Source organism: Leucopleurus acutus, assembly GCF_964270905.1.
Source record: "Leucopleurus acutus genome assembly, chromosome: 3".
Taxonomy (NCBI): Eukaryota; Metazoa; Chordata; class Mammalia; order Artiodactyla; family Delphinidae; genus Leucopleurus; species Leucopleurus acutus.
This window is the reverse complement of record NC_139145.1, coordinates 92,799,962-92,826,813: the sequence shown is the minus strand read 5'-3', so window position 1 is coordinate 92,826,813 and position 26,852 is coordinate 92,799,962. Positions and strand designations below refer to the sequence as shown.

The 26,852-nt window shown below is 33.8% G+C and overlaps 1 protein-coding gene across 1 annotated transcript in view; it reads right to left on the bottom strand.

Moving 5' to 3' along the window:
• Window positions 1-325: 325 nt before the first annotated feature.
• Window positions 326-26,852, bottom strand: part of GIN1 (gypsy retrotransposon integrase 1) — a 28,572-nt gene continuing 2,045 nt past the window's right edge. The window contains exons 2-9 of the mRNA XM_082836223.1: window positions 21,275-21,343; window positions 19,277-19,422; window positions 17,431-17,624; window positions 15,523-15,828; window positions 8,902-9,093; window positions 8,630-8,806; window positions 7,865-8,150; window positions 326-966 (exon numbers count right to left, since the gene is read on the bottom strand). Of these exons, the coding sequence (XP_082692349.1) occupies window positions 692-966; window positions 7,865-8,150; window positions 8,630-8,806; window positions 8,902-9,093; window positions 15,523-15,828; window positions 17,431-17,624; window positions 19,277-19,422; window positions 21,275-21,285 (1,587 nt within the window). The 5' untranslated portion in view covers window positions 21,286-21,343 and the 3' untranslated portion in view covers window positions 326-691. The remainder of the gene's footprint in view (window positions 967-7,864; window positions 8,151-8,629; window positions 8,807-8,901; window positions 9,094-15,522; window positions 15,829-17,430; window positions 17,625-19,276; window positions 19,423-21,274; window positions 21,344-26,852) is intronic.

Below are 26,852 nucleotides of genomic sequence, written 5' to 3'. Positions count from 1 at the left end.
TAGAAATTATAGTTTAAAATCTTTGATATCAGTTATTTTATAATTATTTACTTCTTTAAGGCTGAAGAAAAAATCTTATTAATGGATGCTTCTGACTTTAATATATACTATGGAAATGCTCAAATGTTTTCATACCAATATATAGTTTCAGATCCTAATCCTGAGCCTGTCTAACAAGGTGAACTTACCAATACACTGTAGGAGCCCATTAAACAATTCTAAATTTTTTCCTACAATATTGTTTTTAGAAGTTCCAATGACACAGAAAGAGGTTTCATTTATCACATTTAATAAATATTTATTAATGCAATTCTAGGTAGTTCAAACATTTTTTAAAAGGGGGGAATATTAAAAAAAAAATTAAAACTGAAAACATGGTACCAATATCAAACAAAGTTTTGAGATAGAATTTAGTTTACTTCCTAAGAAGCAAGCATGCTTTGCCTGTTCTCTTTTTAGAAGAAAAAAAGACATCTATGTAATATACTTCCTTTGCATATATATATATATGCACTGACATTCAAATGAGGCACAACTTTAGATAAATAAATAGTTATAAAATAAATCTTCAGGATTTAGTCATTAAGAGTTTGTCAAGATACTTTTTCTAAACCTTTTTGAATGGAAAAGATAACAAGATTCAAGGAGATATACTTTCTAAACAAGCACTTTAAATGAATTTTGGTGTTCACTAACTTAAGTACTCAAGGACTTGGTTTGAAGAGTCCAAGAGACTAAAAGTCTGCTTTTCAAGAGTACTATGATCTTCTATCAAGGGAGAGATTTTGGCATTTCTATATTCTAACAGTTCACGATCCTTGCTTGATGTCAGTAATTCATTGTCGACTACTCCAATAGTTGCATCTTCTACCAGAATATTTGCTTGGTATGCTCCAACTGAAATTTCAGGCATTCCAATGTAGTCATGATCTGCCACTACTGAACCTTGTAAGAGATAAAGACTGTCTGAAAGAAGAAACATAAGTTTGCCTTTTAGAATTATAATTAAACCACTTTAAAATTAAATAATGTTAAATGAGGAACAAAATTCCAAGTAATACAAATTAACTATCAAGATTAATTTCTGGTGGGTTCTCGTATCTCCTAAATAAATATGTCAAAGAATGAATAAAATGACATATGAATTTGACAGTGCATACATACAGAATTCAGGAAAGATCAAGGATTTTAAAAGAGCCAAACTTTTTTTTCCAATTAAAAAAAAAGGAATAATATAAAGGGATTTTTTTTTTACAGGATTTAAAAAAAAATTTTATTGGGGTATAGTTGATTTACAATGTTGTGTTAGTTTCAGGTATACAGCAAAGTGAATCTGTTATACATACACATATATCCACTCTTTTTTGGATTCTTTTCCCATTTGGCCGTTACAGAGTATTCTCTTGACCTGTGTTTGGTAGGTGTGGGTGGAGGGGGTGGTAGGTGTGGGTGAGGGGCTGAGAATCACAGTATAGATTAAAAACGAAAGTTATAAAACTATATTTTTGATATTGATGATATTCTTAATATACTTCTGCAAAGCATTTCTGGGTGAATTAACATCTCGAAAGATGTTTTAACAAATGGAATTGTTAAATACTTACATTTACAACTTTAGATAATTCTCTGGTCTTTATAGAATCCATATCAGGGCAATAATATTAAATTGTCACAATATGAAATGATAAACTAAAATGAAGATTAAGTTCCTAGAATCAGGCTTATATAATAGGAATGTGAAAGTAGGCAGGCTACAACGAATTAGATTAAAAAGCTTAGCTTACTTAAGTCTAATTTAATATTAAAATGCTCATGACCTCTTAAGGTGTAGCTAAATCCATACTAAAATGTGACGAGGAATCTTCCCTGTCAGCATTTCATTCTATTTTGAGCAAGTTTATCATCACTATCAGGAAAAAAATGCTTAATATGAAAAACACATGGCAAAGTAGCATCATCTTTATAAATAAAGGTTAATTATATAAAAGAATTTTTTCCTACATAATATTTTAATTCATTACAACAAAGAACTATTCCACCGCCGCTGATTAACTTCCTGGACCCCTGCCTTCTCTTTCTGGATTATCTCCCAAAACATTAACAGATTCTCTTAAAGATTTTAATATCTTAAAGAATCCTCAAATTTTAAGTCCAATAAACAGCAAAAGGAACATTAATTATCCATTTAGATTAGAGATCAATGAAAGTTTCTCAGAGCAGATAAATTTGGTAATATATCCCAGAACATGATTCCACCCTACCCATCCTCATACTAATATGTGAAAAGCTAACTGAATCTATTCCAACCCTATAAGTTACACATTTATGAACTTTAAATTTACAAACATCAAAAGATCAAACAGGACTTCCCTGGTGGCGCAGTGGTTAAGAATCCGCCTGTCAATGCAGGGGACATGGGTTCGAGCCCTGGTCCGGGAATATCCCACATGCCGCAGAGCAACTAAGCCCGTGTGCCATAACTACTGAGTCTGCACTCTAGAGCCTGTGAGCCACAACTACGCGTGCCTAGAGCCCATGCTCCACAACAAGAGAAGCCATCACAATGAGAAGCCCGCGCACTGCAACAGAGTAGGCCCCGCTCGCCGCAACTAAAAGAAAGCCCTCACACAGCAACGAAGACCCAACGCAGCCAAAATAAATAAACAAATAAATAAACTTAAAAAAAAGAATATTAAAAAAAAAGATCAAATAAAGCTATGCTCTCTCCCAACAATGGCATAAGTAGACTTGGGCTTGTATGGACATTTAGTTTTGCCCATTTACTTCTTCATTAGGCAAAGTGTAGTTGGTATTTTAGTTTTGAGAGGCTTTCTAAGTTTAACCCCACCAATTCTTATTAATGCAAAAGTAGTAATTAGATTGAAAATGCTGTTAAGAAGATATACATACTTATGATGGAAATAAAAGTATGGGTAATTGAAGGTGATAAGAAAATGATTTTTGTATGTTAGTAGGGGATGTATTGCTGAACAAGAGAACAAGTCTGAAAGATACAAAAATCATGCAACCCATGAGAAGTGCTTTGCCCAAGAGTAGCAGGAAAGAAGAAAAAATGATCAGTGAAATTGAAACACTTTTAGAATGTGTTGCTAGAGCTTCAACATCAAAGTCTGCTATTAGCTTGTTAATACTAGGGAAAGATAGGTTGTAATTTAAAAGAGAACTTAAAAAGGTTAGATATGGTAAAAATGTTGCTGATGAAATTTTTCTAATAAGCCATGAAGAATTTCATAAGTTCAGGGTACACTGCTGCAATGTATTAGTGACAGCAGCTACAATATAGCATTTAAAGTATTTCCAAATTGGATCTTTGCAGAGATCTTTGATGAAGGAAGTTTTCTGTCTCAAAAATTTTTTTGCATACAGAAAGCGGGTCTATTGTAGTAAAATATGTCCAGTAAACATGTATCAACAGGGAAACTATGGATAGATGTAAAGCTCTTAGAAGTTATCACTTTGATTTCCTGCAAATGCATTCAAAGACCTTGAGCGTAAGCACCTCCTAATTACAGTAGACTTAGAAACAAATGGACTTTACCAACCTCACCTGTTTGTAAGAGGACAGCTTCTATATGAAAGTAACCAATATATATCTGAATATACATACACACACACACACACACACTTTCTTTTAAATAAACTTTAAAGTAACTTAGTGTGATAAAACTGTAGAGAATAAAGATTATACTCAGCAAATTCTACACAAATCACTCTATATGCAATTGAAAACTACTCTGGAGATTTCAAGCCTTCTTTGTGTAGGAAAAAACAAAATTCTCATTCATTCATAAAGGTCAAATATGTTTCAATTCCTACTATGTTCTAAATCTAGTGGACCCAAGAGAAATGCTCTTTAACTTTGAAAAAGATTACCAAAGACTTACCAGAAAGAGATTTTTGAGGCCTTACATACATGTTGAAATAATCTATCTTAGATAGATAATAAATAATGCTATCTTAGATATACTGGGTAACTATAAAATATATTATTAAAAATTTTTTCACCTACTTTTTAAACATGGCTACTAGAAAATTTTAAATTTTATATTACATAGTTTTTGCATTACATATCCATTGGACAGTACTGATCTAGAACAGTCCTGAGTTAGGGATATAGAAAAGAACAAGATAAGTTTTTGCACCCAAGATAAAAAGACAGAGAAATAAACAAACAAAACCGTATTAAAGGACTTTTCTACTCAGTCACATTACACGATAGAATTTAATTATTTTAATTTTCTCATTCTATTTATTTAGTTACTATTATGACATGTTTGATGAAAGCATTATTTCGGTTTTGACTGGACTGAATACTTAAGTCTTTAGTTTCTTAGAAGCAGAGGTATTTTCAAGACATTTCAGGAAGGTGTTATCAGCAGTTTTGACACACTTTTTCTTATTTAGTTTTAAGGAGAAAAAAAATGAGATTAAGAGTATTAAAATTTCCCTAGGGAGAAAAATAAGTTAAAACCAAAGCCTCAGAAAAGTCTGAGTGATTGGATTAATTTATTTTTTCAAATAGAAAGAAAAGTACAAGGTTTCAGAATAATTAATTTTCTTATTGTGAAGTGAGGTGTCTTGACTAATCCTATACATGGCCTCATATCCTAAAACTATTACAAATGTATTGCCATACTAGTACATCTTTTCTTATGATAAAATAACAAATAACTACAATTTGATACATAACACATAATTGTCATAATAGATAACCAATACTAACACAGAGAACTGAATGACTTTTAATTTTGAGATTACATAATTAGAGGCCAAAGGGAGGTGCTTTGCTAAAACTACAGTTGGCTCTCCATATCCCAGGGTTCGTATCCATGGATGTGCGGGTGGGGTAGGGGATAAAGGTTGGGGGTACTGTACTATGCCATTTTATGTAAGGGACCTGAGCATGAGCGGATTTTGGTATCCACAGGGCTCCTGGAACTGATCCCCTGTGGATACCAACTGATGACTGTGTATTAATAATAAAGTCAAGCTCATGGGCTTGATACTAATATAGGGACTAAGCTTTATTTTGTTTTGCGAATGTAGACCATAATTGTGGTAGGCAGAATAATGGACCCCTAAAGATAGCCATGTACTAATTCATGAAACTTGTGATTACGTTACCTTACATGGCAAAGGAGACTTAGGGTAGTGATAGAATTATGGTTGCTAACCAACCAACAGGGAGAAACAGGGAGATTATCCTGGATTATCAGGATGGGCCCAAGGATAAGAGTCCTTAAATGTGGAAGGGGAAGGAAGAATAGGAGGATGGAGAGATGTAATAAATGTGAGAAGAACTCTACCCCCACTGCTGGCTTTTAAGATAGAGGAAGAGGACCACAGCCAAGCAATGGGAACAGCCTCTAGAAGGTGGAAAATGCACAGAAACACCATCTTCTTGAGCCTCCAGAAAGGAACACAGCCCTGCCAATGCCTCAATTTTAGCCCAACGAGACCTACATTGGATTTCTAAGTATAGAACTGTAAGATAATAAACTTGTGTTGTTCTAAGCCACTAAATTTGTGGTAAATTGTTACGGTAGCAATAGGAAACTTATAAAAGAATAAAAACCATTTCACAAATTGTGAAGGGCAATCATACCAAAGCCTTTAGGGGAGGCAGACACAAACTGATCACAATAATTCCCACTCAGAACAAAACTACTCAAAATCTATGTCAGATAGAATAATGGGTCAATAACATTTTTCCTTTCAAAGGGAAACATTACGATTATGAAGAAACACTATGGTATGTCAAAAAATTTCTTGTTAAAATACTTAGTCTTGAAAAGGTGCCTGGCACTTAACTAGACAAAAAGGCAAATAGGCCTACTTAAAATAGCAATGTCAACCTAGTACTGAATGTGCTCCCTCAACATTATGTTCTAGATAAGAATGGATAAGTTCACAATGGAAGCATATCTGCTTTGTACAGTGAACTTTAATACAGCTATGAAATCTCAATGCTGGTAAGAGAAACAATGCAGACAAATTCATAGTTCTTTTGGCTATACCTTATTCAAATTTATGTCAAAAGAATGGGATGACTATTCAAAGACATTTTGTTTGGTTTAAATTCAGTTCAAAGACTCTTTAAAATCAGCTTTTGAGGTGAAGATTTTCAGGAAAATATGTGATAGAAATCACATTTATTTTGAATTTTCTACAAATAAGAAAAACAGACAAAAACGGACCAAAGAGTAAACAAGAACCAGACTCTAGGATAGCTAGATTAGTACTTCCTTTGATTAATAAGAAAAAACAACTTTACCCATTAATCTCAGGTTCCTTATATGTATACACTAGTACTAATACTGCAATTTCCTTTGTATTACTGGAAGAATAATCTGCAGAGAATTCAAGCATGAGGCAATAATTGTACTGCCTCTGTTTAGAAATTGTTCTATTCAATTGGATTCTGAAATATTCAGCAGTAGCAAAATGTTAGGTCTCCTTAAGAAATTCTCCAGGAAGAGCAAATTGCAAAATGTTGAAACAGATCCTGACACAGCAACATTTTAAGCAGAAATTTTGTATTAATTAAGGAAGGTTAACACATTAGAAGGGAGGAAGTCCTGAACACCAAAGATTAAGGGGAAAATCAAAAGAAGAAGAAAGGACAACATGCACCTGTATAATCTTTTGTCCCTACTTAACTTGCAGAAAGGAGAAATCATAAAGGGCAGCTTAGAACTAAGAGGAGGCACAAGGAATAAAAGTGCTTATCTTCTAACAACGAGAATGAAGGTACTGTGAGCTTTCTGAATTGGAACAGTCCAAGCTAAGTTTACTACTAGAGCAACTGGTTCTGCCATAAGCAGAAAGGAATGTACTCAGAGCTTTTAACATGAGAGTTGTGACCCAGATCAGAAACAGAGTTGAGCTATTACAAAGCAGCCCCAAGGGCTTCATATCCTAAGAAAGAGGGTTATCTATTATCATCATTTTTGTAATTATTATTTACTTAAGCCTGTTAAATACCTCAGTTGTTTATATTGTTTAAAATTGTACTAAATTGTATCTTCCTTAACTGCTACTCAGATTCAAATAATACTGATGCTTTATCTTTCTTTATAGAATAAACAAAATTAACTAGCTAAGGTACCAATTCACTCCCTCTAAGTTATCCACTCCAAAGAAACTCTAAGGAGCACATAAAATAGGACATAAAGTGGGACTTAATCTGAAAGCCATGTCATTTAGCTCCAGTCTATGAAAGAAAGGGTTAGAGAAGATCAGGATATCTTGACTATTCGTAATCACATTTTGAGGCAAGTATTACCTTGTCCATGTGCTATTTACCTCTTCTTATAATGGCACTTTATAGCATTCTGAGTATCTCCCACTCTCACCCTCCCCTGCATCCACCATGACTGTGACTAAGATGCAACATTAAAAATTAATCACATTTTAAAATGTCCCCTAATATATTTATCTCACAACAGAATTCTAGAGATTATGTTTGTTTTTGGCATTATTTATCTTAGTTACTATCATTTCATGCTAAAAGTGACAAAATATTCTGAAAGTGAAAATAATGAAGATATAATTCTTCCTTCTGTGAAACACGTTCAGTGTCTCCCACATGAACTGTGGGAAAGTGTGTGAAAAGTACACTAGAAATCAAGATAAAATCTCTTACAAACCTGACAGTTCCAGAAGACACATGCTTATAAAAAAGACTACCTGGGCTCCAATACTGTACAAAATTTTATAAAAATGAGAAGGGAAAAGAAAAACTAACCAAAGTAGGGGTGTGGGGCGGGGGAGATTTCTTATATTTTTAACTTCTCTCTTCATTCAAAGAAAGTAAAAATGTAGAGAAGTGACAGATATTTACCTTGTTCACTGGATTCTCTTACATAGGGCTTGAGGTGGGACATTTTGATGGGTCTTTTAAGTCTTGTCCCAGTGTTGTCTCTCAGAACAGCACATCCATTTTCTGTAATATAGTCTATGACACAAGGACCAACCCATTCAGATTGGAAACGACCATCCTTCCACCAGTTTTTCCTTTGTCTTAAAACTTCATGACCCACTTTTAGTTGAAATGGATTTAATTGCTTTGGTTTCTTTTTAACAATGATTTTGCTTTTATTTAGTTCATCAAAACTGTTGTTCTCCATCTGCAAGTGTAAAAACAAAAAAAAAGAACAAAGGGATGAAAGAGCTAGAGTTTCTTGAAGGTATATACAGATAATATTATAATAAAAAGATTATTTATTGAGATGCTACTGAAAGCTAGGCAAGAATCCCACTTAATTTTTTAAAACAATATTTCAAAGTCAGTATTATTACCTCAACTTTATAAAGAAAATAAAGTAATATGAGATAAAGTAACATGCCCAAGTTAAACAACTAGAAAGCAAAACCAGGGATTTGAATTCAGCTCTACCTTGATTCCAAAACACATAGTTTTCCTAGTAATGTCTCTCAGAATTTCATAGCTAATAAACATACTGTTTAATCAAAACATGCAGAATTCAATGGAAAAAAATTGGTTTTAGGGTATATCATAGGTATGTGAGTGTATGCTGAAATTTAAAAAAAAAATCACTTTATAGATTTTTAGATTATAGAGTTTTTTTCTATTAGATAGAATCACCTGGCCCGCTGAAGTTGTCTTATTCTCCATTACTTTATCAGCTTCTTTAATTGCACCTAGAATTCTGGCAAACATACTTGTATTATTACCATCCACTTCACGAAGAATATCTGAAGTCTCAGGCATGTAAAGATTTCTATTAAACATTTGAAAATACGGTGTATTTTTTGTAGGTTCCTATTAAGAAAAATAAACAACAATTTGTAATAAAACATTTATGTAGCCAAGAAATAGTCATAATTCACAAGTACAGATTATAAAAAGGTACATACCGAGTGAGTAACATTGAAGGCAAACGAAACAGCTGCTAGGTGATCATCCCAGTTGTTTGGGTAGTCAGCACAGTGTTTGGAAAGAAATGTTTTGATTGTGCTAGGTGTACTTACAGTTGGATTAATAGTTTGGGAGGCATGAGAAATTACAATTTGCTTTGTACCAAACAATTCACACAGTTCTACATTGATCTGAAAAACATATAAAAAACAAAGCTGATTTTAAAATCTGTATTTTATTTTTCCCTGGATTGAAAGGTTGCAAAAGAATTTGAATCTTGCCTTTTCCTTGACCATAGCCAGTCTTTATGAAAACATACATATTTTGTTTAAAAGAGTAACTACCATTTATTGAGTCCTTACTATGTGCTGATGCTCTACATTACAGTCATTATAAATGACAAAAATCTTATGAGATATTAACCCCATTTTAAAGATAAGCAGCTGAAGCTCTGGGAGGTTAAGTGCCTTGCCAGACACACACATACAGCAAGGAAATGGAAGAACAGAATTTAACACTAACTCTGAGTTCAGATAACATTTTAATTCAGTAGACAGTTTCTCAAACACAGTTAACATAAGCCACTTGACAGCTACATGACCTTGGCCAAATCACCAAACCTCTGTGTACTCAGTTTCTTCATCTGTAAAATGAGGAAAATCCTACCCACGACTCTCTTGAGGATTAAATGAATAAATGTTTATAAGGCACTTAAAACAGTGCTTGGCAAGTAGTAAGCACTTTATAACTCTTAATGTTACTATTATTTTTGTTGTTATATTTATTATGGGCAGGGCCTAATAAGTCAAAATGAGTTTAGAAAACTTCTAAGAATAAGCCTGTTAACTTATTTTTCCTACCTTATTTACACCTCAAACTATTTTTTCTTATTATTTTTAGTTGGGGTAGTCAGATAGTAGTGATATAGTAGTGGGGTAGTGATATAGTTCTGGCCAAAAAGATTTAAGTGAAAGTTGTTGGGCAGACTCAGCTAGTTCTAGCTTTTTTTGCCCATTAACCTCCCCCTTCTTTCTGCCAGAAATGTAGAATTTGTGGCATGCCATATTGTAAGCATAAGATTGAGAGTCACATCTCAAAGATGGTGGAACAGAATGCTAGAAGCATGGGTTCCCAATGACATTCAGAGTTACCCTTCCAACCCTGGAGCACCTGGCTTTCTTTTCCCTAAGTATAAAATAAACTCCTATTGGAGTTTATATATTGGAGGGAAGAGAAGGGTTCTCTGTTACTCGCAGTGGAATACAATTCCTACCTAATATATGTACTAACGAAGGCCACCTTTTTTTTTTTTTAACATCTTTATTGGAGTATAACTGCTTTACAATGGTGTGTTAGTTTCTGCTTTATAACAAAGTGAATCAGCTATACATATACATATATCCCGTATCTCCTCCCTCTTGCGTCTCCCTCTCACCCTCCCTATCCCACCCCTCTAGGTGGTCACAAAGCCCCGAGCTGTTCTCCCTGTGCTTTGTGGCTGCTTCCCACTAGCTATCTATTTCACATTTGGTAGTATATATTAGTCTGTGCCACTCTCTCACTTCGTCCAAGCTTACCCTTCCCCCTCCCCATGACCTCAAGTCCATTCTCTACATCAGTGTCATTATTCCTGTCCTTTCCCTAGGTTCTTCATAACCATTTTTTTTTTAGATTCCATATATATGTGTTAGCATACGGTATGTTTTTCTTTCTGACTTCACTCTGTATGAGAGACTCTAGGTCCATCCACCTTACTACAAATAACTCAATTTTGTTTCTTTTTATGGCTGAGTAATATTCCATTGTATATATGTTAGGCCACCTCCTTTTAAGTCAAAAGTAATCTAAAAGAAATCCCAGAAAATAGGTATTATTTGGGTCAGCCTCAATCTGAGGTCATAATTAATGGTTTTAAAAATGACTGACTTTTGGAAAAGGCTTCAACTTGAAGAGGTTGCCTAGAACTGATCCAGTGAATCCATTTGTGAGATGCTACCTAGATATCCTTACCCCAAGAGCCTTTTTTTCTCCCCATCAAACCAGACATTCCATTAGTGGTCACAATTTTAGTTTTCCATAAGACACATTTTTAAAATTAAAGAAATAATTTTTCCTTTACAAATGTTAATTCTCTTTTCTTCACAGGTTTATAAAAAGGTCTTTGTGTATTTTATTGAAACAATTTAGCAAATACTCAAATGCTCTAAGCTGAGATATGTTAGAAACATCTGTACTTTCATCAACTTTATAATAAACCTCCCACATTGTGTATAATGTTCTAAATCTTATTTCAATACTTTAGCAGTGTTTCCTATGTCAGTATATGCTGACAAAAAAAACCATTTTATTTTGTCACGATTATGCCTGCTGTATAATATTTAAGCCATATAAATCACAGCAAAAAGAACAAATTTTCTTAATCACATGTGATTTTTAGTTTTTTTGTTAAACCTCATAAAAGAGGCTTATAAACATTTATTGTTACTTTTGGTAAAATTTTCAAAGTCTTGGATTATCATACGACTATTTTTTTATTTTTAAAATTAATTTTTATTGGAGTATGGTTGCTTTACAATGTTGTGTTAGCCTCCACTGCACAACAAAATGAATCAGCCATACACATACAGATATCCCCTCTCTATTGGACTTCCCTCCCATATAGGTTATCACAGTGCATTAGGTAGAGTTCCCTGTGCTACACAGTATGTTCCCATCAGCTGTCTATTTTATACATAGTACCAACAATGTATACATCATATGACTTTAAACATGACTGGAAAGACTGCTGGTGATTCATAATGGTTTCATATTGTCATTACCTAGTATCTTGAAGTACTGTATGCATTTAGGATGAGGCTTTTCATTAATAAAGGGGAAAGTAAGACAATATTTCAAATAGATTTCTTGATAATTTTGAGTTTTGGTGGCCAATTTCCTATCAGATCTGATTAGTCCACATTTATTTTTATATCGTTAATGTATCTGTGAAAGAGCTAGTACTAGAAGTTACTTGTGTCAGCTCTATCATTTTCCTGTGGTTGAAAGGTGATTGCATTATTATTCGTATGATCTTGTTTCACTGCAAGAAAATTAAGCCACCTAGTTATTCTATGAAGGGTAGTTTGGCAAAAACTGGACAATATCCATAAATTTAATTACTGCTGCTAAAGCAAAAGAATGAGTGAGGGAACCACTATGGACTCCCACATGTTGCAGATTCTCACTTTTTTCCCAAGATACCTTCCCGTACTATGTGCGACACATAATCATCTGCTTTGTTGATTCAGGATGCTATTATGAATCTCTATATATTATTAGTAAAAGCTTCATTTCTTTCTTATTTATTAGATAAAAATTATAAACAAAAGTTCTAATATTGTCATCCTACAAACTAGATTGTCTTGCACACCTCATTTTGCAGACCACTGCTATGTCAGTCAAGGTAGGCAATATTATACTGCAGTTACAAAACACATTCAAGGCTCAGTGGTTTAACTCAAAAATTTTACTACTTGCTCAGACAAGGTCAGCTGCAGGTCAGGGTGTCTCTCCAAAGCACCTAGGTGCCTCAGAAATCCTGGATGAGAGAAAATCCACTACCCTTTAGGGTAATATCTGAAATATGCAGTTAATTCTCCAGAGACAGAATAAGACTGGGAGAAGGAAGAATTGAGGATGAAGTTTTCAATACCTCAGGCTGAAAGGGGCACACATTCATCCATTCAACTTCTTTGCCCAGATGTGTTACTTGGGCTTGCCCACCTGAAAGAGGCTAGGACAGTCGTCTATGTTTGGAAGGCTACGAGAACTAGTTATTGCTAAGCACTAGTAATTTATATCACAAAACAACAGATGATTATGTATATTTTAATCACTAATAGTTATAAAAACAACATAATGATAACATATAAACTGAAAAGTTAAGGGAAAAAACCTATAATCTCATTACTCTTAAAAACTCCATGGTTAACCATATAAATTTTTATTTTAGTTTCTTTACATCTATTTTTTACATAGCTATCTGTGTAAAATATGTATACATAATGTATGTAATAAAATCTTTTACCCAGAGTTTTAACTGAACATGTTTTAATCAGTGTCCATGTTATTTCCTTTTCTTGTAAACATTTTTAATGACTACAAAATATTTCATCATGTGGCTTGATGTTTTTCTGAAACACTTTATTTGGATATTTAGGTCATTTCCTGTTTCTCGTTAATATACATAGCATTGTGGTAAATAATATCGTAAAAGAGCTATTTTTCTATACTTTGGATAATCGCCTTAGAATTCTTAGAAATAGGATCGTTCACCAAGATATATATATATATATATATATATATATATATATGGCTCTTACTGGACCTTTGGCAGACTGCTTTACAAGAGTTAGTTTCAAGTTGCTATACTACCTGTAATGTAAGGCTATATTATTTTATCTGTAGTCTATTTGGTATTTTTGGTATTACTACTATTTTTCTTGATTTAGATAAACAAAAAATGGTCTTAACTTACATTACTCATTACTATTGGGTTTGAACATTTTTCCATATTTATTATTTTTATTCCCTCTTGTGAATTACGTTTCTGCCATTGACTAAATTTTTTAATTTGTTTGAATCTTTTATAATAAAGGCATTAGCCCTTTCCTGCATGAATGTGCTTTATTTTTTTGGCCTATTTCTTGGCCTGTACGTTTTGGTGATTTTACCACATATAAATTTCTAATTTTTAAACAGCCAAAGTTGGTGATTTTTCCATTTAAATTTATGCCACTATTCCCTAAGCTTGGAAAGTTAACTCAGTCTCTAGAGATTGAAAAAAAAAAAAAAGTCAATTGTATTTTTTTGTTTCAATTAAAAAAAACAAAATTTTTAATTTACCTGAAAACAATTTTGGTGTGCAGTAATTCTAAAATCATATTATAGAAATAACTAGAAAAGAAAATTGTTATCTATGCTGTTAATTAAATTAAATTTATTAAATAATCCTTCCCTAACTCCACTCATTTATGATACCAGCTCTATCATTTTAAACATGGTTACTAAACTCTGTGCCAAAGGGCCTCCTTAACATCTGTTGGACACCTTGAAAACTACTAGCTTAAGGTAGTTTATGGTTTCAACATTAGATCAGACTACATTCCTTTTGATGATGTTGTATCTTTACAGAACTGTTTTTTGACAGGTGCTATGATAAAAAGCAATGACTGTATAAAAATCAATGCAAAACAGGAAATGAGGATGGCAGTGTCCAAACTGATTCCAAAGTTTGAAAAGCTTAGCAGTGGTAAACAGGTATACACATCCCATTAGTAACTAACTGTGGTTATTTAAGAATGAAATGAAAATGAAATGAAATGAAAAGAATGAAATGAAAACATTACTTCTTTCAATTTATGACTACTATTTTTTTAAATGGCTAAGTGGTTAGGATATGAATACTAAGTTGTTTGGACCTGTGCAGAAAAAGAGTTAACATAGCAGAACTAAGGCTGCTATCCTGTGAAAGTCCTGCTTACAAAGTTGGCCCTTGGCTGGTGTCTAGGACCTTGGATTTCGTGCGGGTTTCCACCATTCCCTAACTGATTATGCTGTTATGCTGAACACCTTCTTTCTTTTGAGAATCTAGAATCTAGAATTTTTGGTGCTTATGTGATCAGCTCCCAGTAAAAATCCTAGGCACTGAGTCTCTAGTGAGCCTCCCTGGTAGACGACAATTTACATGGGTTGCTATAACTCTGCTGGGAGAACTGAGCATGTCCTGTGTGATTACACTGGGAGAGGATGTCTTAGAAGCTTGTTCCTAGTTTCCCCTGGACTTATCTCCATGAGCCTTTTGTCTGCTGATTTTGCTTTGTATCCTTTAGTTATAATAAACTTTAGCCATAGTATGACCATCTGCTGAGTCCTCCTAGTGAATTATAAAACCTGGAGATAACCTTAGGGACCCCATGGCACAAGCCCTAACTATTTGGTAAGTATCATTTTAGGTATTTCTTTTGGACTGAGATATCAAAGGTGCCGTGAACCTAGACAGTCTGGTTATTTTCTTACACCAGTACCCTGTCAATTATAAAAATTTAATAATATGCCTTAAGTATAGTAGTTATATTCCTTTTTTAGAATTTTTGTATGTATTCCTGTCCACTTATTCTTTTAGGTTAACTTTAATGCGGATAAAGGCCAGGGCAAGGGAAAATGCTCCTCCTTTTTAATGCTGATTAGAAATACATTAACATATAAATTAATTTTGATTCGGGAAAAATTGGTATCTTTCAATATTGAATATTCTCATTCACAAGCATGACTGTATTTCTCCATTTAGTCAATTCTCCCTCTACATATCAATCACAGAATTTTTAAGCTAGAAGCAAAAAAAGACTCTTTGGTCCAACCTCCTCATTTTACTTTCAAGAAAACTAAAGACAGGTTTACAATTAGTTAGTGGCATAGTAACTATTAAAATCCTTAATTTCCAGTCCAACTACCTTTGTACTATACAGTATTAAACCTCTATATCTGTAGGAATTTTCTAAACTTATTAAGTACCATATAAGTTGTGCTGCTCACTGAAAGGTGAGTAAAATATGCTCCTAGATCTAACTAGTTTGTCTTACCTGATGAATGAACTCATCTCTTTGGTCCATTATTATTTTCTGAGGAGGTCCATATAAGAAAAATATATTGATAATAGCTTTAGAAATTTCTGATGCTGAAACATCACAAAGAGGCAAAATCACAACCCATTTTGTGAACAAATCTGTCATGATTATAGCATATACATGACTTCTGCTGCTTGTATGAAAAGGGCCCATCAGATCAACAGTAACTATACTCCATGGATTCTCCACTTTGAGAAGGTGCTGTTTAGGTGCTAGAATAACCGTATTTTTTGCCACTTGGCAATGCTGACAAGCATATACCTATAAAACAGGCATACAATAAAGAAAAGGTATACAAATGTTAATATAGTCAATATAATAAAAGCAGTCTTATAAATCTGAACTTTGAAATGGTTGATAGGTACTTTGTGTTTTGAAGGAGAAACTTTTGGACTATTCTCATAATAAAATAAAACCTATTCAGAATATAAGCAAATATTACTTGCTACTACTATTCAATGACTGCCTTAAGGGTTTTTATTCACATGGAACATAATTCTGGTTTACAATCAATAAATATTTATTAAATGAATAGATCTTAAAACATGTTTGCTATAATTTTAAATCAGTATGTGAGTATATAATTTCTATAAGCAAAAAAATTTTTTCTTTTAAAGTTATCACTCTACTGAGTTCATTCATTCGTGTATGCAATAATATTCATTAAAATATAACTTTATTCAAACAATATTTATAGATGCCAGAAATTCCACTAGGTCCTGGAAAAAGAGAATGAACAAAAACAAAGCCCATGCTGTCATGCAGCTTTCATTTGTGTGAGATGAGATCAATTGATCAACATATGGATGGTGCCATTGTTCAACATATTTCTGGAATTACACTTTGGAAACTACTTTCAAACCAAGTCCTGAACAAAATTTTTAAACCAGTCTTTTTGCATTATAGTTACTTTTGATCAAAATTTTTATTTTCTAGCTTTTCTAACTTAAACTAATTCTCATCACAAATAACCTTATTTCCCAAAATCATTTTTCAAATGATAAAGATGTGACAAAGATTTCATTGAATGTAAAGGAATGTGTGGCAGGTTCTAAAGGCAAATACAAAAACTGAGGTCTTTGGAATACCTGCACAGACTCACAAATGATACTTAGTTAAATTAAATGTTGGTTAATTCTTTATGCCTGAAATGACAGTCTTTTTAATGCACTATTACGATTATTAACGGGTTCTCACATACATACTAAGGAATTTCTATCATTTGCTATATGGAGCACACTAGAAAGAGTAGGGATCAACTGACCTAGCAGCAAGAATCCCAGAACTCCTAGGTGAATTTTCTATTAGAAGAAGTTGAGGTCCTAATGGGTTATAAAGTTACAAAACTCAGACTAATTTCATTATCTTCACAACTTGATTTTGCAATTAGTTGGTTTGGTGTTTCTGCCATATTTGACATTTTCTATGTCAAGACAATATAGGGACAAAAGAGGAGACACACATGGGGCCTGACTTATAATGAACATATTCTCCTCTCAAGAAAAGATTGTATGACTGCCATCAAAGAGGTAATGATTAATTTTTGGTCAAAGAAATTTCAGCCTCATTTAAATTCTGCCTACACAAGATAGTTCAATGATGAAAATCTGGTTCTAGATAATCTATCTAAACAGAGTATTTTCAAATATTTAATGCTTTGTTCTAGTTCAAATTATATTTCAGTGATTTTAAAGAAGATTTTTGAAGGGAAATAAAACTCCCTTTAAATGTTTTGCAGAAAAACTACCCAGACAAAAAGTACCTAATGAGAAGTGATATCTAGAGTTAATCTGGAGCAAACATGAATTTTGGATATATACTACAAAGACATTATTCAAAATATTCTAAATACATAAGCCATACCCACTGTTTGACATCATTGGTCACAGAAGTCCAATAGTAGCTGGATTCCACTAGAGTAAGAGTTCTGGATATGCCATGATGGGCTCCAGTGTCATTTTCATGGCATTCTCTTAGGACTTTCTTTTTTTCTTCTTCTGAAACAATTACCAAACGATTTTGTTTTCTGTCTTTTCCGACATAAAACAGCTTTTTTTCTGAAATAAAAAAATACCAAAAAGATATAATTGAAATTTTTAGATATCTATATAGTTTTAAGATAATCATAGCCTTATCTTCAAACCATGAGGTTTTTTTTGTTAAATCCTTTTCCCTCTAATATAGAATATTTGTGTATAGAATATTTGTGATGATGCTACCATACAATCTGAAAGGTCCTCAGCTGTTACACTTACTAATAGATATGTAGAACTAGCTGCTATAGTTTTGTAGCTATCAACACAAGTAGGGCTAGCTTGTTCACCAAAGCACATGATAAATATGGGAGTATAAAATTATCTTTCTATGGGAGTAATCAAACTAGAAAAATACTTGCAGCAGGCACCTCCTAAAAAAGGCAGGAATTAGCAAATAAATTATGTACAGATAAGCAACTTCTGGAATAGAATTTTCCAAAATAGCATTTCATCATAGCTGTATTTTTGTAAGCAACCACCTCTCTTAAGTTTTTCAGGATTTGGGTAGGAGGAAATAGGGTTCATAAAGCCAAGAAAGTGGGCAAACCTTAATCCTCAGGGCAGTTGTTTTCCTTTGGAGACACCTGGAAAGAGCCTACGGCTGGGAAGTAATCAGGGCAGGAAGAGAATAGCTAATTCTCCAGTGTGGATGAGTAGCTATTCAAACTCCAAAATACACCAGTAAGCTATTAGTGTGCTTAATTAAGCACATGCTGAGTAGAACATTCCTTACTTGAATAAGAAAGTAAGCAACTTAAGGGCAGGAGTTATCTATCTTATTCATCAACATGTTCCCAAGGCCTAAAATGTGACTGGCACACAGTAGGAACTCAGTAAACATTTGTTGCATAAATGATTAAATAAATGAATGAATGAATCCTCTTTAGTCTAAGATGTAATAGGTATGCCTGTTCTTAAGCTTAAGGGAGTTACTGGAAGGGGTGTACACAGGGAAAAATAAGCAGGTATTTATTTATTATCTTAGAATTTTCTTGACCTGCTTTGAGAAAAGCCTGATTCTGTACCTACAGGCAAAATTCCCATTAATAGTACCAACATTCATTTAGTCATCTGGTGATTGTACGTCTTTGCTTATCTCATCCCAAACTTCTCTTCCCCTTTGGAGGAGGAGGAGAAAGAGGGGAAAATTATCATAATCTTTCAAGATAAATATTCTGCTGTCTTTCAAATATTTAATTCATTCAGGGGGATTAGGAGTTCAAAAATAAATATGATCCTGAGACTATTTAATGGCACTGAGAGGGAGGAACCACAGAAATAAGTAGAGTAAATAAGTTAACTTTGTCAACATTTTCATATTAGGCATCAAATAAGTTCTTCACTGAGAGTGACACGAATGCTTACAAGTGTACCACTAGAGTAGGAATCACCTGAGGACAAAAGCAGGTGACATTAATTTAGGTAAGTGTTTTGTTTTGTTCATGGTATCATTTTCTGTCTATGATTTAAAATGCCCTTTTCACGCTTACTGGCCTTCAGTTAGCTTCAATGTGAGTTTTATTTTGCTTTTGACTGAATGGCATTATCAATTTAAGTGGTAATTGTTAAGAAACGACCAATTACTACAGAAATTCTCAGGATTCCACAAGGAATTATATATGGAGAAACATCTATATAAACTCTATACTAAAAATTGGGGGCATTAATTTTACCTTTGAAGGCAAATTTTTTTGCTGCTCTTCTTATGCCACTTCTCTCACTAGGCAGTGTAGTTGGATGATATTCACCAATTCGTTTATAATATGCAATCTGTTTAAGATGAAGGTCACCATTTTTTCCACTACGAACCATCATGAACCTAGGTAAAAGGTATTTAAAGATATAATTTAAATGATAAACTAATTCAGTTGCTATTTCAGTTTAGCCTTCTGTCATATTTCTGCTTACATGTGAACTGAACATTCCCGGAATATTATCTGTGTCAGAGATAATTGTAGTACAGAAAAGTGTGTGATGTAGATGAACTAAAATATTCAAATGCTATTTTTGAGACACAACATGACACATTATCTCGTCTCTTTCCCTGTGAAAAGAAATACTGAAAAATTTCCACATACTGGGAAAAAAGGAAATGACAAGCACACTTCAAAAAGTTTTGCTTAAAGTCTCTATTACCATCAACTGAAATGTTGCTTACATAGGATAGTTCTGTTATGTGACATTTGAACAAATGACAGCTTATAAGAGGGAAAATGTAATTTTATATTACTTATAAATATATTCATGGTCATTGCAAAATGCAAAAAATTCTCAAATCATTTATGAGAAAGATACATTTTAGAAATGTTCAAATGATAAATGGCAATGAAGATATTTAGCTATGCTAGATCTCATACACTCTTCTGAACTACATGTAAGCTAATTTTTCTTGAACAGAAATGACTTTTGTTCTGTGTGTACTTTCCCTATGTTATAAAGAAAAATCTGGCCAAAACAAAACTTCTCTATTATAGACCTAAGCCATATGGAAAACCATTACTACATTCAAAAAAAAAAAAACCTTTCCCTCATATTTTCAGTCAAAACGAACTATTCTGCGCTGGTTATTCTGTTTTCCACCATCCCCGCTGATCCAGATACATGTTTGGCCTTTCTCTCCCTGCTGCTGTACCCTGAAAGACTGACCCTTGCAGACTGCATTTATAGTTTTCTGGTTGGACTTGTCCAATGGGAGATACGAGCAGGCAAATCAGATGGCAGAAGAAAGAGGTCAGGATATTTATTTCCCGGCTCCTTCCTTGGTTTAAGCTGCAACCCTCTACAATCATAGCTCCTGTCAGGAAGCCCATCTTCTGTGTCTCTAGTTCTCACTGGAAGTCTGTAACAAAATTTCTTCTTGCTGCTTCAGCCCTAGAGGTGGTTGCTATTTTCTGCTGTTGCTAGTCTCCAGGTGCCATCGTGGTTTCTTTGACCCTTTCCATCATATGTTTATAAACAGGGACTTCATTAAATTTTCTTTAAAATCCTAGCAGAGTATATCTTCTGTTTCCTGCTAGAACTATAATTGATACAAATGCTTAAAATTCTTAATTTCCAAAAACAATATAGATGTTTACTGACCACTAGAAGATGCAGGGATAAGGCTACAAGAAAATATTACTGCAGAGAGAGTGTTAGAACAAAGCAGAATAGACCATGCTTATAAACTATGGCTTAAAAAGCTTATTAAGTCTCTTTCCCAATGATACAGCACTTTGCACATTTAATAACCATCTTTCCGATCTTTTCATAACTTTGGGATATCAGTACATTTCTAACATCCCTTAACCTTAGGTTAACATTAAGTGTAAGCCATTTTAAAAGCAAAGGTTCTGCAAAGCTAATTCTCTCCTATCATAACCTAAAAAACAGGTCAATTTTCTCTATAAAACAATTAGCTTATTCTAAGTTTAATTCACTTTCCATTAAATAAACTTTTTTTCATTTTATAATAAATGGTTGTACCCCTAAATCAAACAAATGTACCTTATCACAGTTTCTAAAACATCTCAAAAATGAATGGATCAGATTTTAAGACCATCTATGAAACTACAGTAAATCAGACAGTGAAGTACTGGCATAAGCCAATACTTATGGATAGACAAACAGGTCACTGAAATAGAATAGGGAGTCCAGAATTAAATCCACATGTATGCAGTCAATTAACTTACAACAAAGGCATCAATACGATGTGGGAAGAGATGGTCTTTTCGATAAATGATGCTGAAGCAATTGGATATCTGTATCAGAAAAAAAAATTAATATTGACCACCTACCTACATCATGAACAAAAGTAATTCCAGACAAATCATAAACCTAAAAGTGAAAAGTAAACTATAAAACTTCTGGAAGGAAACACAGAAGAAGATCTTCAAAACCTTGGGATAAGCAAAGATTTCTTAAACAGGACACAAAAGCACTATTCATAAAAGAAAAAAATTATAACACATTGGATTTCATTAAAATCAAAACTTGTTCATCAAAAGACCATTAAGAAGGGAAAGGGTAATCCACAGATTGGGAGAAGATATCTTTAATGTATATATATCTCACGAAAGACTCATACCCAGCATATATAATTAACTACTACAAAATCAAGAAGAAAAGGATAAAACTCAATACAAAAAAATGGGGAGGGGCTTCCCTGGTGGCGCAGTGGTTGAGAGTCCGCCTGCCGATGCAGGGGACACGGTTTCGTGTCCCATCTGGGAAGATCCCACGTGCCATGGGCTAGGCCCGTGAGCCATGGCCGCTGAGCCTGCGCGTCTGGAGCCTGTGCTCCGCAAGGGAGAGGCCGCAACAGTGAGAGGCCCGCGTACCGCAAAAAAAAAAAAAAAAAGGGGGGGGGAATCTTACATTTCAAAGAAGTGAATATCCAAATGGTTAATAAGCAAGTGAAAATGTGCTCAACATCATTACCCCTAGGGCAATGCAAATTAAAGCCAAAATGATTTACAACTACACACTATTAAAAAGGCTAAATTTAAAAACAGAGACAACACCAGGGGTTGTGAGGACAGGTAACCGAAACTCTCATACACTGTTTGTGGAAGTGTAAAATGGTACAGCCACCTTGGAAAACGGACAGTTTCTTCTAAAGCTAAACATGTTTACCCTAAGGACTTGGCAATTCTATTTTTAAGTTTATATCCTAGTGAAATGAGTATATGAGTATCAGAAGACATGTATAAAAATTTTCATAGATGTTTTATAGTCATAATACCCCTAACCGGAAACAGTAAAGGCATCAAGAGGTTTTACCCTGTGTATACTCAGTCCTTGCCCTATAGACACTTCTGTTGTTTTCCAGTTCCGTGTTGCTCTAAATCTCAGTGCTTTTCAAACTAACTGTGAAATCTGTGACAACAGACCCCTTGATGCCTTTATTTTCATGTCATCCTATCTACAGCCTTTCCTCTGCCAAAAGATTCTGTGGCAAACTTACACCCTTCATCAATTTTCAATTTAGGAAGACTTGTGTGGTTTTAAGTATGGAATATAGACTGTCAGTCTACCTATCCATTTGCCGGCCTGTCATTCTAGCTCTGTATTATTAATAATTCTCCTTAACTCTTAAAAAATCAACCAAAAAACAGGCAAAAATCATTTTTCTCTGTCTTATTTTCATCTCTAGGATAGACTGACGCAAGCTCTTCCAAGTCCAAGAGATAGAAGGACCCGTCCTTTCTTAGTTTACGTTAAATCATTATGGTCTATATTCTGTAAAATTTATAATATATTATAAATGACCCCAAATTCTTGTTTTCCCTTAATGGCTTTTGGGACCACCAATGTTCTAAATCACCTAAAAGAAAACGTTAAAACATCCCAGCCTAGCCACTGGGAGCATGGTACCTGTAGGAGGATGAAATTTATTTTAAAAAGGTAAAATCCTTTGTTACCTCCATTTCAGAGACCAGTAAAGGTTGCAAAATTTCCTGAAGGACATTAAAAAGAAAAGGGGAGAAGCCTTTTCAGGCCTCTAAAAAGCCCGCAGGAGCAAAAGACCAAACTCTCACACCTCAAAGGAAGTACAGGTCCTAAAACACAGAGGTTTATCCCAGGGGATACAAGGATTCTTCAATGTACGCAAATCAATCGATGTGATACACCATACTAAAACACAGAGGGATGTGGGTAATTGCAACTGGTAGAAAAAAATTGGCCATTGGAAAACATGAACGTCTGCATAAAGCACAGTGATGTCTATATCTTGCCCTTATACTTAAAAACCTCTCTCTTCTAAGTTCCCACCATACCCCTCCCATTTCCCTTCTCCTGGGTATCTTAGTCCATATGGGCTGCTATGGTAATTTATTATAGACTAGGTGGCTTAATAATAACAAACATTTGTTTCTGATAATTCTAGAGGCTGGGAAGTTCAAGAACAATCTGGTGGATTCGGTGTCTGGTAACAGCTTGCTTCCTGGTTCATAAATGGCATCTTTCCTATGTCCTCACATGGTAGAAGGGGTTCAGGAGCTCTCTGAGCTCTCTCTTATAAAGACACTTAACCCATTCTTGAGAGTTCTACCCTCAGGATCTAATCATCTACCAAAGATGCCACCTACTAATACCATCACATTAGGGGTTAGAATTTCAACACATGAATTTTGGGGGGACACAAACATTGTCTATAGCATTGAGGTAACTACAGTTACTTACTAATGGCATGCCTGCACCTCTGGTCAGTGTACAATTTCTCAAACCTTGGAATTAGATTAGACACTGCCACCCTCATTTCTTCTTCCGTAATGATTTTCGTACAGTATCTGCATTATTACCACAACAAACATCCAAAATCCAGTCTTGCAAAGATATAAAAAAAAGGAATGTAGTGTGACCTAATGTTGAAACTGTGAACTAGTGGTCCACAAGGGATATGATAGATGTTGAATACACCTGTGTTTCCTTTGAAAGTTTACAGTGTTTCATGGCACCCTGTGAATTCACTATGATGCGCTAGGAAGCCTTGGCACACAGCTTGACAATTCAGAGTTAAGGCATTTAACAAGTGAATACAAATTGGATTTATTAAGTTAAATTTTTGGATGTTAAAAGGTTGTAGACTGATAACACTGATATTTATAAATTATAGGTCGCTCAGAGGTACAAACTAAAAGTTTTCGACATTCTTTTAACTGGAATCAAAAAAACCTGGCAGATGACAATGCTAATACTAAGTTCTCTAAGTGTATAACAAAAAGCACCTATCAGGTCAATTCCATATATCTCTTTTCTAAGCACTTCCTAAATAAAGAAAAAAGGCAAGAGGTAATTTCACAGAAGAAAAAGGTTTCTTATTTCATTTTCTCTTTGTAAAATTAATTTTTACACTTCTTAAAACATACACATCATTCTTGATGATGTGTACTTCTAACTTCCAAAAAGTTCAGGAAATAAGGCTTTCTAATTTGAAAGACCAATCATTATTAACAGGAGAGTTAGTTTATTTCATTATTTCTATTCTTTTGCATCTTTCACACAATTATAATATAGCAAAGGATATTAAAATACATTTAATCTTCAAGAAGTAGGGAAAGATGAACAGATTTTTGAAAACTTAAATATACCACATCACACACTGAAAAATTAGATCTTGACTAAAGAACACATTAATATAGCACCAAAAGGAAGCCCAGTGAGTGTGATTCAATATCCCATTTTCCAGATAAGAAAAAAGACTTCAAGTGGTTAATTCAGATTGAAATTGACTGGTAAATTATAATACTCAACAATGGAAGTAAATTATTCCTTTCTGAAACAGCATTTAAAAATTCCCATATAGACTTCTGCCTAGAATGCAGAAAGCTGGAAAAAAAAGTCACTCCTACCCTAACAATGAGAAAAGAACTGGGTAAGTTCACTAAGATGTCAGTTCTCCACAAACTGACCTATAGAATCAATGCAATGCAATCAGAAACCCAACAAGCTCTTTTGTAGGAACTGACAAGCTGATTCTAAAATTGATATGGAAAACCAAAGGACTCAGAATAGCTAAAACAAGTTTGAAAAACAAGAATATAGTTGAAAAATTTTACATTACCTGGTTTCAAGACTTACTTTAATGTTATAGTAATCAAAACTGTGTGGTACTGGCAAAATGACAGCCATCGATCTACAGAACAGAATAGAGTGTCCAGAAATATAGCCACACAGAAATGGTGTTTACTGATTTTTGACATAGGTGCCAAGGTAATTCAATGGAGAAAGAATAATATTTACAACAAATGATGCTGGAGCAACTAACTAAACATCCATATGAAAAAACATGAATCTCAACTCATACCTTGCACCGTATGAAGAAATTAAAATTATTCACGATGGTCACAGACATAAATGTAACACCTAAAGTTATAGAACTTCTAGAAGACAACAAAAAAGAAAATTTTTGTGAGCTTAGGTTAGGCAATGACTCTCAGATAACAAACAGAAAGAACCCCATAAAAGAAAAAATTAAAACTTCTGTTTTAATTTAAGAAAATAGAGAAATCACAGCCCGGAGAAAGTATTTGCAGTACACGTATATAATGAAAAACCTGGGTCCAGAATTTATAAAGAATTCTCAAAGCTCAATAATAAGAAAACAAACAATCCAGTTTTTAAAATGGGCAAAAGGTGTGAACAGACACTTCATCAAAGAAGATATGGTTAGCAAATAAAAACATGGAAAGATGTTCAACACCATTAGACAACAAAAACGCAAATTAAAACCACAATGAGATACCACTACAAATCCACCAAAATGGCAAAAAAACAACAAAAACAAACAAAACCTGGCAATACTAAGTACTACCAAGCATGAAAAGCATTGCTGGTAAGAATAAAAAATGGTGTAAACATGTTGGAAAACAGTTTTAACCCAAGAGAAATGAAAGTATATGTTCACACAAAAATGTGTATGTGAATGTTTCTAGAAGCTTTATTCATAACAGCCAAAACCTGAATACAATCCAGAAGTTCATCAACAGGTGAATGGATAAACAAACTGTGGTAGATCCACACAGTGGAATACCACTCAGCAAAAAGGAACTACAAATACATTTAACAATAGAGAGGAATCTCAAAATCATTGTTAAGTGAAAGCAGACACAAAAGGCTACATACATACTATACGCCAATCTTTTTATGACATCTGGAAAAGCCAAAACTATAAAGAGAGGAAACAATTTTTTGAACTGATTTTTGAAAAATAACTACAAAAGCAGATTTTAAAAATAATAGCAAACATTTATACAGCACTTTACTGTGATGATCCTCACAACATGCTATGGAGCAGGTACTAGTTTTACATCTGTTTTAGAGATAAGAAAATGGAGGTTCAGAGAGATCATCCACTTTACTCAAGGCAACACAGTTAGTGAATGCATCCATTGACTTAAATTTAAACCTTGGTCTCTGTTGCTTCAAATTTCATGGTCCGTCCCCTGACACACACTAATTTAATTATTTGTCATCCTCAGCTTTCATAATACTTGGTTCAGGCCTCTGCTAGAAGAGTTATAAAGTGATTTTTGTAATAAATAATTTAGGTTATAAATGAGGAATGAGAAGGTCTTGTTAGTTTTTAATGTTTCACATAGTATTCAGGACACAGTGGACATTCAACTATTTGTAAATGAGTAAGAATTACTTGCATTTCCTGACAGGAGAGGTAGCATTGAATTTAAAAAGAGCACATGTTCCAAAGGTGACTATTATTTCACTTCAGAAAACATTACTTCACTTGCATGTATTGATATATGGTAC